At 47.5% G+C, this 15,400-nt stretch overlaps 1 protein-coding gene across 4 annotated transcripts in view; it reads right to left on the bottom strand.

Moving 5' to 3' along the window:
* Positions 1–684: 684 nt before the first annotated feature.
* The window catches only part of LOC147108082 (proprotein convertase subtilisin/kexin type 4-like), a 47,649-nt gene continuing 32,933 nt past the window's right edge, over positions 685–15,400 (bottom strand). For all 4 annotated transcript variants that reach the window (XM_086004546.1, XM_086004544.1, XM_086004545.1 and 1 more), the window contains 2 exons: positions 7,568–7,687; positions 685–1,250 (listed from right to left, as the gene is read on the bottom strand). In XM_086004546.1, coding sequence (XP_085860672.1) covers positions 703–1,250; positions 7,568–7,687 — 668 coding nt within the window. In that variant the 3' untranslated portion in view covers positions 685–702. The remainder of the gene's footprint in view (positions 1,251–7,567; positions 7,688–15,400) is intronic.

Here is a 15,400-nt window from a genome sequence, read left to right as displayed (position 1 = left end):
CCTCATGATTTTGAGCACCTTTATCAAATCTCCTCGCAACCTTCGCTGCTCTAAGGAGAACAACCCCAGCTTCTTCAGTCTATCCACGTAACTGAAGTCCCTCATCCCTGGAATCATTCTCGTAAATCTTTTCTGCACCCTCTCCAAGGTCTTCACATCCTTCCTAGAATTGGATACAATACTGCAGAATGAAATCCAAATATTTAGGATTGACAAGACTGAGGTTAGAGTTATATCCTGGAGTTCTCAGTTAATTAGCCTCGGAGAAATTTCAGCATGTTATATTCTTGGAAGTTTTACCTGTAATTACACAGCTTCCTCAAGAGATAAAGTGGGACGAGTGCAGTGTAAATTGTGAATGAGCTGTTGGCAGATGTTTGAGGCGCTTCCTTCCAATCGGTTTAGCTATGTTCCTTTGTAGAAGTTTGAATTATCTACATCAAAACCTACCCCCCCTTTAATGACTGTGGAATTGCACTAAGATAAACAAAGGTTACTACGTAAATAAGTTGCCTTTCCAAAAAAAATGTATTCATGCATTTGTAGAAACTTGAAAGAAACCCCTGAAGATGGTATTTCAACTAAAATTAGTAATTTTGGAGGGGCTGAACTGGAAGTTACATTCACCTAGACTAAAGACAAAAGATTCTGTGATTGGATGAAATAATGACTACTGGATCTGCATTTTAATTAGTTTTTTTTTTAATGAGCCTGTTGTTGGTCCAACCGTGTAATAAAGTAAGTGGATTCTGTCTCGCTGCTTCCAGTTCCCTCATCCGTAGTGTCACGCTGTACTCGCAGTTGTGTTGCTTCGGAGTCTCCAGTTGGGGAGGTGGTTACCATTACGGTCTGCCTAATACTTAAATGGTATATCAACCATGACAATGACGTTACACCACACATCAGGGCAACAGGTGTACCAATGAGGATTGCGACTATCACGCCGATTTTGTAAAGCCCATGCTTTTGCTCATTCCTTTGATTCACATTAGAACGTCTTGGGTAAATAGGAGGCGAACAAGACTGTCGATTTTCATCATAATTTGAAAATGGAGGACACGTCACACAGTTATTTACAGAATAGCCATTGCAGGAATAGCAAGATGAATGGCAAGGAGCACAGGCATCCACGGTGAAACTTCTACGAACACCACTCACTGTTTTATTTAAAGTCCTTGAAACATTGTAATAGTGTGGAGGACAGTAGGTGAGGCAAAGGTGTCCGAAGGTGACAAAAGCACCTTGGCATTCTGTAAAGGGATAAAAAAAGAGATTTTTTAACAAAGTTATCTGCATTTAAATATAACCCCACCTCTGTAATAGGTACTTGTACAACTTCAAATAAATCTATTTTCAATAATGATACAGGACAGCATTTGATGGTTTACTGAAAGATAAACTACATCACTACCAGACACATTATTCAACAGCTCATGAATGGAGTAGGTATTTCTAAGTCTTAAATCTAGTTGTGCTTCACATTTCTACCAACAACAACTTGTATTTATATAGCACCTTTAACATAGTAAAACGCCCCCAGGCGCTGCACAGGAGCATTTTAAGACAATAAATTTGACACTGATCCATGGAAGGATAATTAGGGCAGGTGACCAAAAGCTTGGTCAAAGAGGTAGATTTAAAGGAGCGTCTTAAAAAGGAGGAAAGAGGTAGCGAGGCCGACAGGTTTAGGCAGGGAATTTCAGAGCTTAGGGCCTAGGCAGCATGGTTTGCAGTCAAGTATATTCTAATAGTCCATCAATTAACTTACTTTTGCTAATCCCTGTTGACAATACTAACATTAAGGGGTCGATTTTCCTGGAGCCATCAGGCAGGGTTTCAGGCGTGTGTGTGTGGGGGGGGGAGAAATCCCGAATTCGGGGGTCCTGACACCATCCCGCCCAAAACCCCGCCCCGCACTGGGACCCACCGACCCCAGGCAGGAAGGGATTAGTGCCAATTAACTACCTGTTAACAGGTAGTTATCAGGCAGTTTTTAGCCTAATCCCTATTTTGAGGGGTGTCGTGTGGGATTCCCGACGGCTCCAAACCACACCAGGTTAGAGCAGGTGGGCCGTCGGGTTGAAGGGATCGCGATGTCGGTGTTCAGGTGAGTGATGGGTGCAAAGGTAAGTGTGTTTGGTGTGTCTAAAGTGTGTAAAGAACTTTTACTTACTTTAACAGCCTTTCTTCCTGTAGGCGTCAGGAGCGCATCACTCAGCCGGCACTTAAAGCTGAATGGCTGCGATCTGTGAAAAGTGACAGCCTTCAGCTTTGAGTGCTGCCGAGAGTTCTAACTGAGTCTGTGCAGAAGGACTCATGTTAGAACTCAGACTGTCAGTGTTTGGCAGCTTCAAACAGCTGTGAAACACTGATATTTCATCTGTCAAGAACTCTTGACAGTTGAAATTGCAGTCTGTGACATCACCTGTTGCCGGGTGGCCCTTAATTGGCCCGCTGGGCGGGCTCAACAAGGTCAATCAAGGGAAAATCGTGCAGATTGGCCAGACGTCGATGTAGGTGGGTCTAAAACCCGAAAGTTGTAGTCCCGCCTTCTTCCTGACAGCTTTGGGAAAATCGACCCAAGTCAATATAACCACGTTTCTCTTCCCCCCCCCCCCGCCAAATCAATCTCACCCTTGCACTCCTAAAGATACAATTCATGCCAGGGATACAGTTTTTTGGGGGCAGAAGCTTCTTTCTGTTACTTAATCCAACTGGCATTTCTTCATGTGAATGTCAGCATGCCATTCAACCATAGAGAGCCTTCACTGTTTGAACCTGGCCATATCTTCAAGATATCAAGATAGCCACATATGCATTTCAAGCAAAAGTTTGTGGATAAAAAGCATCAGCAGGAACCTTGACAATTCCCAACCCAGCTTTAGGACAGTCACATTCAACATTCATTTTTTATTTTTTTTTATTTTTTATAAACTGCTTGGTTATGGGGAGAATTTGGGTGTCATTTATATTAAAACAATCAAGTTAAATTTAGCTCACAAGGGATTACATCCACAGTGCAGCCATGTGCTGGAGTATGTGGATTAGATATGGATGAAGCAACTGGTGGTTCCTGTAATGATCAATAACATGTCATTCTATAGTGGACACTAGGTGGAGCCGTAGAGCTGTATGTATAAGACTACACTACCCAGCTGTATGTATATTAAGACAACATTACCCATGAGGCACTAGGCTACCCACAAGGCAGCAGTCAAGATGGAAGCCTCTACAGATACTGTACCTAGTCCACATGTGCTCAATAAAAGTGTCTAGCAAAAGCTAGCTGTGTTCATAATAAGAATGTCTAGTTATTAATGAACATAAGAGAGTTCCCACATAACACTTCAACTTGCGACAATAAAAGTCAGACATTTCTGTAAACCTCCACACCCATTAGGTTGGGACCGCTCTGTTGAGTCCAGCCAGTAGGGGATAGTTACTGGGAACTCTTGCCCAGGGGCGAGGCAGCCAGTCTGATTGCAGTTCTACTAAACAACATGGAAATAGGGTCAGGGTCAAGTTCTTGGCTTCCGGTCTATCTAGGCAACGAAAAGGCAAAGACACAAATAGCCCAAGACTGCATAGAAAAGCCGGTAAACAAACCAGACAGTATTCTCCTTTATGTTCAGAGCTAATCAGCTTCAGAAAATTCTTTACCGAGTAGAGTGCATTTAACCCACTAACAGGGGCAGTGCGGCATTTAAAAAAAAATTCTATACACATCAAGGAATTATACAGAGGATATCTACCTACTATAAATGTTACTGTTTATCTACCTGTTGCTTATTAAATAAATCAGCTCATTGATTTATAATTGGCCTCATCTCACTAAAGTGACAATCAATCTGCTTTCAGAAGGTTGGAGAAAAGCATGTGAGATTTCAGTAATTAGTTCATAAAACAAGGGGATTCATTGTTACAGCCCCTGGGCCGCACGATCATATGACTAGATATCAGGCAGTAAAGGTAAAATACTGATCATAAAGGGAGCGGAATCCAATTACAGGAAAAGCAAATGACCATAAACCACAGAGAATATCTAGTGCAGACCTGAAATTTATAACAGACACCAATACTAATGGTAGTAACTCCAAGATCAGCTAACAGCACAAACCAGTTATCACACCTAGGTCCTCTCTTCTGCAATACACCGTGGCACTACAGAGTATAGTGATCGGCACGGAGCCAGTGGTGGGAGGTCAATATTATTGTAATCAGTTGAACATATGGGGCAAAAACAATTCTGACAAGTTTACTTAGAAAGTCAAAGATCTGTGGAAATTAGCTCATTGTACTGCTACTTTTGGTTGCTGTGGTTAAGGGGAAAACAAATATCAGGAGCCCTGTGCACCATTATAAATTTGAGGTTATCAGAAAGGAACTTCGCTCAATCCTGACCAATATTTCAAGAAGCAGTGACCGTGATCCAGTAAAATCAAAGTGTTACAGCAAGCAACAGGGGATAGCCAGAGACAAACATAACAGCTCATTAAAAAAAACCTGGTGGCTGCGACAACATTGCTGAAAATAATTACATTTAACTGGAAGTCCTCTCCTTTGAATAAAACTAGTAATGTTTCAGTAAAAGTAGAGAAGCGCTCTTTTTCTGCAAACCCTTTAATTGAAACCACTACTTAAATCGATGGTGTGCATTCGGCAATGTTTTAATTAATTTTGCTCTTCATTTTGTGCCATTTAATTATAATTGCCAATTGCTGCAACCATGTAGGAAATTGTTCAGCATGGAAACGATTATCCACATTGGCAAAAAAAACCCAGCTCTGGCCATTGCTTGCAACAATTGGTTATTAATTATTACTACAAAGGCCAAATCAATAGGCTTACAAAAATGTAATGACTAATTGGCCAGGTGGGTGCAAGCGCATTGAACAGGAAATGTAGAAAATGAGCAAAAAAAAATTTCCACTTCCAGCTCTCTTGCCTTCATCGGCTTGACAAATCACATTATGCCCGAATGGCTGCTGGCATCAATTGTTCTGCTGCGCATTGGACAGTTCCAGTATGTAGGAATTGTCCATTCATAACAGCCTTTCTACAGCTTTTATTCATGCTTGTCATATTATAGATTGCTGCTGGTCATATTTTGAAGATGATTAACAGTTTTTGGGCTATGTGCATTTTTGGGGCTGTGGAGTGGGGGGGGCGAAAGAGTTGGAGAAGAGGAAGGCAAAAACCCAACTAGTTACTGCTGTCGATATGGTTTCTTTCTGTAGCTAAAATATTATTTCTCATCACCTCTCATCCTTTGCCAAGTGCGATGGTTATTAACTCACAAGTGGCCAGAGTTGTTTCAGAAGTGCAATGAAAAGGTGGAATTCTTCTAACTATGCATTTTTCTTTCTAGAAATTTTTTTTTATTTTTATTTTTTATTAAACCCGTGTGCTGGTTTTGAAAACCCATGTAGTGATATCATGGTGGGTTCATATTTTCACTCTGGTGAAAAGATTTCAATGTCCCCACTGCACAAATACAAGACTGAGTATGTACAAAGCACATTACTTTGTATGACAGAAAATTATTTTTATCTGTGATTGATTATTTATTGGATTCTTTCTTGCTGGTCACAGTACACACTCAATTAAAGTCATGTACCTGTACTATTAGCTGATTTTACAAGCCACAGAAAATCTATGTTACAGTCTGGCTGATGTGTACACCTCAGGACAAAGCCTGGATGGATGTAGATTAATTGCTCCATCATTGGATGGAGGCCCATCTCATCAGATCATTCAAAAATATTTTAAAATTGAACATCATGGTCAAACCATTTTATTCAATTCAATGTGATTGACATTCTGGGGATCTTTTACAAGTAATAGGTTTGATTCATAGCTACATCTGTGTCAGACTAGAGCCAGTTTTGAGAGGGGGACAGGGTCAGGATGCTTTGTGTACCCTTTGACAGACTCTAATCAGTAGCTACAGGTTGTAGGTTTTTTGTTTGGCTTGGCTGTACTCAGTTCTTAGTCAGTCTGAAGCTAGCAACAGGACTAATCCAGAGTGCTCCATGGTAGCATATCGTTATACAAGTGGCCGTATTTCAAGAATCAGTCATACTGAGGGCTAGCACATGGAAAATCTCTATTGTTTTGACCTTAGGAATAGTAAAATTGTAATTATTGTAAATATACAGTTTGCAGTCATTTTTAGCAGTTTAATTTTCAATAAATTGGTCTAATGGTTTATAACCCAAATCAGTATTATTCTTCTGCTTCTGAAATCATGGCCTTTATTACAAGAGGATTTGAGTATAAGAGTAACGACGTCTTACTGCAATTATATAGGGCCTTAGTGAGATCACACCTGGAGTATTGTGTATAGTTTTGGTCTCCTTACCTAAGGAAGGATATACTTGCCATAGAGGGAGTACAACGAAGGTTCACCAGACTGGTTCCTGGGATGGGGGGATTGTCCTATGAGGACAGATTGAGTAGGCTGGGCCTATATTCGCTAGAGTTTAGAAGAACGAGAGGTGATCCCATTGAAACCATACAAAATTCTTACAGGGCTCGACAGGGTAGATGCAGGGAGGATGTTTCCCCTGGCTGGGGAGTCTAGAACCAGGGGTCACAGTCTCAGAATAAGGGGTCGGCTATTTAGGACTGAGATGAGGAGAAACTTCTTCACTCAAAGGGTGGTGAATCTTTGGAATTCTCTACCCCAGAGGGCTGGGGAGGCTCAGTCGTTGAGTATATTCAAGAGAGAGATCGATAGATTTTTGAATATTAAGGGAATCAAGGGATATGGGAATAGTGCAGGAAAATGGAGATGAGGAAGATGATCAGCCATGATCTCATTGAATGACAGAGCAGGCTCAAGGGGCCAAATCCTGCTCCTATTTCTTATGTTCTTATATGGCAGTGCGTGACAAATTCTAGTAAACAAGGGTTCTCCGTTTGACCCTGGGTCTTGGTATATTAACCTAGATATTGGCTAATAAGGGCACAATGCACCAAAGGAAAATATCTAGGGGTAAAACCCAAGAACATAACACCTTGTATTTAAGAATCAAATAAACTTTAAAATCATTTCAATTTATAGACCAGAGGAAATGGTCAACACCAGGACCACAAACCCAAGACAACCAAAACCAGTCAAAGGCAAAACTAATACAGGGCTCAGATAACAGCATGGATTTACACTTAAAAGCTCATTATCTGAACTGCTCGATGTGCTACTGTCTGAAATACTATTACTTATGAAATACAAATTTAAATACACAAGGATACATTACAACAAATCCATTGACTTTCTCTAAACACTATTATTTTCTCAGTTACTGCATTACAAGAATGGTGTTGCAAACTTGGAAAGCAGGGCTGGGCAAATGTCAGTCTACATGCAATTAAAAATGGTCCTAGCAATGTGAAAGCAGTGAACCACCTGCACAACACTACCTGGGAGAGGAGCACCTCTAATGTGTCTTGTAATAAGTGACAAAAATAACTTAACGTTACAATAATTTGTGGTGGATTGAGTATCAACTGTTGTAATGCATGCAGAGCATTACAAAGCTAATTTTGAAAAATATATTTTACCTACCTTCACAGAGTCCATCTTCATTCCATTTCCTACAGTCACTTATCACTGTATCCTTTATATGTCTTGCCATCATGTTTTCATCAGTACCATACAAGTGCATCTTCAAATAGGACAGAACCCCTGCAGAAGATAGATTGCAAGTAATCTACTGAGTTTTCTCTGCCATTATACCCTACAGCAGTTGAGGCTGGAAGTACAGAACTCTTTAGATTTTAAAACAGCCATTCATGCATTTTAGGTTGGAACACACTGAAAACATTGCATTACAATTATTTTAATCTGGGCTACTACAAATATTGAAGGTGGTTGTGTCTGCCATCCTGGAAATCCCAATAGTAAGGACCAAAGTTCGAAACGATGGACAGGTTTTGCCACAACCACCATATGCATTTTAATAACCGGTTATCCAGGTACAGTAGATCTAGAGTTCAGTCAGTTTTGCCACATATAGTAATGATAGAATTTATTTCTATTAGTGCTGATTTCAAGTAACAGTGACACCTTCCCCTTTTCAGATCCCTTATGAACTATTGGTTTTAAAACACATTTACATTTACTGTGCCAATAAGTCATGAGACAATTTACATTATGATTAGTTCTTCAAAATATAATATTTTTGCAGCAGGACCTCTAGGGATTTAGTTACAGAAAAGAACTCAGATCCTCTCACTGGAATCACACAATTGAAAGACCATTTAAAAAAAAAGTAATCTCTTCTTATTACCTCCCACAGAATAGTGTATATTAAAAAGATACAGCAATACGTAATTTAGGAGAGGTCAGTAAATAAAAAGGACCAGCAACAGAAAAACAACAAAATTCCTGCAGCCGGTCACTTCAAGTGCCAGCCCGACTCGGCAGTAGCACTCTCACCTGCAAGTCAGAAAGTTCAAGTCCCACTCCAGGACTTGAGCACAAACATAAAGCGAGGCTGGTGCTTCAGTCCAGTACTGAGGGAGGTGCTGCATTGTTTTTCAGATGAAACATTAAATGGGGGTCCCAATTGCCCGTTTGTGTGGACATAAAGGGGGGAAAATTCGGTATTGACCATTTTGGGGGGCTAACATTAGCGCCAGCGACCGCAAAATTGAGTTTTAGCACCCAAAGAGGGAAGTGGGGCGCGAAATCAAGCACTCCACTTCCTTTTTAGAGAGCCAGTGTCGGAGAGCAGGGTGGAGACTTCAGCAGCTGCCGCGTTCAAAGGCTCCTTCCCTCCCTTAAAGGGGAAGGGCCATTGCTGCAGGCTCTGCAATTTAAAAAGTACCTACCTGGACCACCAAGGGAGCCGCGATCCCACGCGATCAGCCCGGCACTCAAGCAGAGCCATCGATCGTGGGCAGGAACCCGCAAAAAAAAATTAGAACAGGAAAAGTAAGTTCCCCCCCCCCACCCAACTTAGCTTTTAATCATCGACCCAAAAGCGGCCGGCCGCCCGATGCACACCTCCAGCAGCTGTCAGTGTTTTCTACCGGCGCTGTTGCAGGGGGCGGAGGCGATGCGCACGGCGATGACGTCACATAGAAACAAGGAGCAGGAGTAGGCCATTCAGCCCTTCGAGCCTGCTCCGCCATTCAATGAGATCATGGCTGATCATCCAAATTCAGTACCCTGTCCCGGCCTTCTCCCCATATTCCTTGATCCCTTTAGCCTTAAGAAATATATCCAACTCTTTTTTGAATATATTTAATGAACTGGCCTCCACCGCCCTCTGTGGCAGAGAATTCCACAGGTTCACCACTCTCTGGGTGAAAAAATTCCTCCTCATTTCAGTCCTAAATGGCTTAGCCCTTATCCTTAGACTATGACCCCTGGTTCTGGACTCCCCGGCCGTCAGAAACATCCTTCCTGCATCTAGTCTGTCCAGGCCTGACAGAATTTTATAGGTTTCGATGAGATCCCCTCTCAATCTTCTAAACTCCAGTGAGTATAAGCCCAATCGACAATCTCTCCTCATACATCATTCCCGCCATCCCAGATTTCAGCCTGGTGAATCTGCGCTGCACTCCTTCCATGGCAAGAACATCCTTCCTCAGGTAAGGTGACCAAAACTGCACACAATACTCAAGGTGCGGTCTCACCAAGGCCCTGTACAACTGTAGCAAGACATCCTTGTTCCTGTACTCGAACCCTCTTGCTACGAAGGCCAACATACCATTTGCCTTCTTAACTGCCTGCTGCACCTGCATGCTTACCTTCAGCGACTGGTGCACAAGGACACCCAGGTCTCGTTGCACTTCCCTTTCTCCCAATCTATTGCCATTCAAATAATAATCTGCCTTCCTGTTTTTGCCACCAAAGTGGATAACCTCACATTTATCCACATTATAGTGCATTTGCCATGTTTCTGCCCAATCACCCAATCTGTCCAAATCATACTGGAGTTTCACGACATCCTCCTCACAGCTTACCCTCCCACCCAGCTTTGTGTCGTCTGCAAATTTGGAGATATTACATCCAATTCCCGCGTCCAGATCATTAATATATATTGTGAACAGCTGGGGTCCTAGGATCGATCCTTGCGGTACCCCACTAGTCACTGCCTGCCAATCGGAAAACAACCCGTTTATTCCAACTCTTTGCTTTCTGTCCGCCAACCAGTTCTCTATCCAAGTCAATACCTTGCCCCCAATCCCATGTGCCTTAATTATGCACACTAATCTCTTGTGGGACCTTATCGAAAGCCTTCTGAAAGTCCAAATACACCACATCCACTGGTTCTCCCTTATCTATTTTACCAGTTACATCCTCAAAAAATTCCAGTAGATTAGTCAAGCATGATTTACCTTTTGTAAATCCATGTTGACTTTGTCCGATCCTGTCACTGCTTACCAAGTGCTCTGCTATTACATCTTTTATAATAGATTCTAGCATTTTCCCCACTACTGACGTCAGGCTTACCAGTCTATAATTCCCCGCTTTTTCTCGACCACCTTTTTTTGAATAGTGGGGTAACATTAGCTACCCTCCAATCCATGGGTACCGTTCCAGAGTCTATCGAGTTCTGGAAGATGACCAGCAATGCATTTACTATTTCTAGGGCCACTTCCTTAAGTACCCTGGGATGTAGATTATCAGGCCCTGGGGATTTATCGGCCTTCAGTCCCATCAATTTTCCTAACACCATTTCCCTACAAATACTGATTTCTTTCAGTTCCACCCTTTCATCAGGCCCTATGTTCCCCGGCATCTCTGGGAGGTTATTTGTGTCCTCCTTTGTGAAGGCAGAACCAAAGTATGAATTTAATTTCTTTGTTTCCCCATTATAAATTCCCCTGATTCTGACTGTAAGGGACCTACGCTCGACTTCGCCAATCTTTTTCTCTTCACATATCTATAAAAGCTTTGAGTCAGTTTTTATGTTCCTAGCTAGCTTACTCTCATATTCTATTTTCCCTTTCTTAAATTAATCCCTTTGTCCTCCTTTGTTGAATCCTAAACTGCTCCCAATCCTCAGGATTATTGCTTTTTCTGGCCAATTTATATGTCGTCTCCTTGGATCTTATGCTATCCCTAATTTCCCTCGTTAGCCACGGTTGAGTCACCTTTTTTGTTTTATTTTTATGCCAAACTGGGATGAACAAATTCTGTAGCTCATCCATTCGGTCTTTGAATGTTTGCCATTGCCTATCCACCGTCAACCCTTTGAGCGCCATTCCCCAATCAATCCTACCCAACTCGCTCCTCAGACCATCGTAGTTTCCTTTATTTAAATTGAGGACCCTAGTCTCTGAGTCAACTACTGAGTCACGATCTCCAGGCAAAGGAAAAATCGGGGAGCAACACCATAGCGCCGCCTCAAAACTCTCACCGAATATGACGGGAGTCGATGTCAGCGCCATGCCCGGTCGCAGCCATTTGCGTCCCCCGGGGACGCTAACGGGAGACGCAAAGGCATCCAATTTCACCCCCAAAAAGGTCCTGTGGTACTACTCGGAAAAAAGCAGGGCAGTCAGTGTTCCGGACAACATTTATCCCTCAACCAAACCACCAAAAACAAAGATGACCTTGTTGCGGCTGCCGCGGAACACGAATGGAGGCCGAACCGATCTGAGGAACACATGGCTTTTATTACATTCTCTTGAGAAATGGCTGCCTCAGCTCCTCTTCTCTGCTAAACCCGAAAACCGACTGAGGGCGACGCCCGCTCCTTTGTCATGCCTTAAAGGCAGCATGCTTCTTAAAGGCAAGGTGCCCGATTTATTGTCCACGGACGGAAAAGTGGATTGCGCCCGTTTAGGTGGCGATCCGCCACACAGCTCCCCCCAGAATCCGCTTAGGAGGTGTGGACGAGACGGTGCGGCGGTCTGATGGGCCGGCCGGAGTGGCTCTTGTAGGACGCCGGTGGACGTGGAACGGCCGGGCGTGGAGCAGCCGGGTGTCCTGGCTTGAGGGCAGGTCAGCCGCGTGGCGGTGGACGAGCTACTGGGACCTGCTCACCGGGCTCCGAGTGTGCTGGCTTGAGTCAGTCAACCGACACTTTCAGTCCTGTCGCCCACTTGTAGGTCGAAAAATTTGTCCCCAGCCTGTAGCACTTTGTAGGGCCCGTCGTACGGGGGTTGAAGGGGTCCGCGGTGGGCATCGTGCCGGACGAAAACGAACCGTGCCTGGTGCAGGCTTAGCGGGACGTGTGAGGTGGATTCGCCATGCCGGGCAATGGGCACCGGGGCGAACTGTAGCACCGGTGAGGCGAAGTCGTGGCGTTGCTGGTCGGCTGACCAGGGTGTCGTGGCGGTGGGCAGGAACTCGCCGGGTACACGCAGCGGCTGGCCGTACACGAGCTCTGCTGCCGATGCGTGGTCTTCTTTAACCGCGGAGTGCAGGCCAAGGAGGACCCACGGGAGTCGGTCGGTCCAGGCGCCGTCCTGGAGGCTGGCTCGAAGAGATTCCTTCAAGGATCTGTGGAACCGCTCACAGTCCGTTGGCTTGGGGGTGGTACGCTGTGGTGCGGTGAATGGTCACCCCGAGATTGCGTGCGATGGCGGTCCAGAGTTCAGAGGTAAATTGCAGACCTCTGTCCGACGTCATGTCGGAGGGGACGCCGAACCGTGCGACCCAGGTGCTGACGAAGGCTCTGGCGATGTCGGCGGTGGTGGTAGAGGTCAGTGGAATTGCCTCGGGCCAGCGCGAGGTGCGGTCGACGATCGTCAGCAAGTGCGTGTGGCCTTGCGACGGCGGCCCGACGATGTCCACGTGGATGTGGTCGAATCTACGTGAAGGGACGGTGAACTCCGAGGGGTGCTTTCGTGTGTTGCTGCACCTTGGCCCGTTGGCAGGAGTTGGCCCAAGTACGCACATCCTTGCGAAGGCCGCGCCAGACAAAGCGGTTGGCTACCAATTTGATGGATGCGCGGGGTGGGAGAGGTTGTGGAGAATCTCGAATACCCGGCGGCGCCAGGACGCTGGGACGACGGGCCGAGGTTGAGATAGGGATATGTCGCACTTGACCGTGACTGCGGTCGGGCCGCAGGCGACGTCGGCCAGGCGTCGCCCTGGTAGGTCGGTAGGTGCGGAGAGCAGATCAGGGTCCGTGAGCTGGTCTGCTGCGAGTTGAGCGTAGTCGACTGCCAGGTGTGTGGCGTGGATGGCGGGGCGGGAGAGGCAGTCGGCTACCACGTTGTCTCGGCCGGAGACGTGTTGGATGTCCGTGGTGAACTTGGACACTGCCGCGAGCTGGCGCTGCTGCCTGGCGGACCAGGGGTCGGTTGTCTTTGCCATTGCGAATGTCAGGGGTTTGTGGTCGACAAACGCAGTGAAGGGGTGGCCCTCCAGCAAAAACCGAAAATGGCGGACCGCCAGGTACAGCGCGAGGAGCTCGCGGTCGAAGATGCTGTACTTGACCTCCAGGGGGCGTAGTTGGCGGCTGAAGAAGGCAAGTGGTTGCCAGGCGCCGTCGACCCACTGCTCGTACACAGCGCCGACCGCGTGGTCGGAGGCGTCCGTGGTGAGCGCTACTCTGGCATTGGGCCGTGGGTGCGCGAGCAGGGTGGCGTCGGCGAGCGCGGTCTTGGTGGAGTTGAAGGCGGCTGATACGTCTGCCGTCCATTCGACCGCCATCTTGCCGCTCCTGCCCCGGAGGGCTTCATACAGGGGCCTCATGAGGGACGCCGCTTTGGGGATGAAGCGGTTGTAGAAATTCACCATCCCGAGGAACTCCTGGAGTCCTTTGATGGTGGTGGGGCGGGGAAATTGCTGGGCGGCCTGCACCTTGGTGGGCAGGGGAATGGCCCCAGCATGGGTGATGTGGTGGCCGAGGAAGTCGATCTTGTCCAGGCCGAACTGGCACTTGGCTGGGCTGAGGATGAGCCCGTGGTCGCTGAGGCGCCCGAACAGGATGCGAAGGTGTTCGAGGTGTTCCTGCTTGGAGGAACTGGCTACCAGGATGTCGTCCAGGTAGACGAACAGGAACTTCAGGTCCCGAAGGACCGAGTCCATGAGCCGTTGGAATGCCTGGGCCGCATTTTTGAGGCCGAAAGGCATCCGCAGGAACTCGAAAAGCCCAAAGGGGGTGATTACGGCCGTCTTGGGGACGTCCGCGGGGTGGACGGGGACTTGGTGGTAGCCGCGCACCAGGTCGACTTTGGAAAAGACTGAGCGGCCGGCCAGTCTAGCCGAGAAGTCCTGAATGTGCGGCACGGGGTACCGATCAGGGGTGGTGGCATCGTTGAGGCAGCGGTAATCCCCGCAGGGGCGCCAACCCCCGCCTGGTTTGGGGACGATGTGGAGTGGGGAGGCCCAGGGACTGTTGGAGCGGCGGATGATGCCGAGCTGTTCCATAGTGGCAAACTCGGTCCGCGCGATCTCCAGTTTGGCCGGGTCCAGCCTGCGGGCGTGGGCGTACACTGGGGGGCCTGTGGTGGGGATGAAGTGTTCCACCCCGTGTTTGGCGACCTCCGCGGAGAAGGTCGGGTTGGTGAGGGCCGGGAATTCGGTCAGGAGTGCAGAGTAGTTGTCCGTGGCCCGGGCGTGGCACTGTGACGCCATGTCGGCGGGGGGGGCCATGGCGCCCAGGATAGGGGGAGGACATGGTGTTCATGTCCACGAGGCGGTGTCGAGGGATGTCTACCAGTAGGCCGTGGGCGCACAGGAAGTCTGCGCCAATGAGAGGGGAGAGTACCTTGGCAGTGATGAACTCCCATCGGTAGCGGCGACCAGCGAGGTCGAGGGTGACTGTGCGGGTGCCGTACGTCCGGATGTCCGAGCCGTTAGCGGCAGCCAACGCCTGTCCTCGTTCGCCCTTTTGGATGTCGAGGGCGGAGGCCGGGATGATGCTGTGCTGAGCTCCAGTGTCGCACAGGAACTGGCGGCCGGTTTTGTCATCCGTGACGTACAGCAGGGAGCCCGCGTGGCCCACGGCCATCGCGGGGGCTGGTACGGGGGCGGGCTTGAAGGAGCAGGGAGGTGTGCACCGTTGTGCCCTGGCGCCGAACCGTGCGTGGTAGTAACAGTAGCCCGGGTTTGTGGGGCGCGAAGGCCCCGTGGACCCTGTGGCTGGGCCTTGTGGTGGCCGGTGAGGGGCGCGCCCAGGCTGTGGCTGCCAGGTCCGGAGCGACGTCGCGGCTGGAGTGAGCGGACAGCAGCTTGTCGGTCTCGTCGGCCAGGGCTTCTAGGTCCGTGAGGCCGGACGCCACGATCGCTGGGCGGATGCTGGGAGGTAGCTGGTGGATGAACAGCGTGCGGAAGAGGGACCCGGGTGGGTTCTCGTCGGTGAGCGAGAGCATGTGGGAGAGGTCGTCTGACGGTGAGGCGTCACCGAGGCCTGGAAGGTCGAGGAGGCGGCAGTTTCGCTGGCATGTCGAGGTCGTAAATTTTTTAAGGAGCGCGGCCTTAAGATGT

Source organism: Somniosus microcephalus, chromosome 13, assembly GCF_052327205.1.
Source record: "Somniosus microcephalus isolate GS21.2 chromosome 13, FLI_Smic_1.0, whole genome shotgun sequence".
NCBI lineage: Eukaryota > Metazoa > Chordata > Chondrichthyes > Squaliformes > Somniosidae > Somniosus > Somniosus microcephalus.
This window is presented reverse-complemented; position numbering and strand designations above follow the sequence as displayed.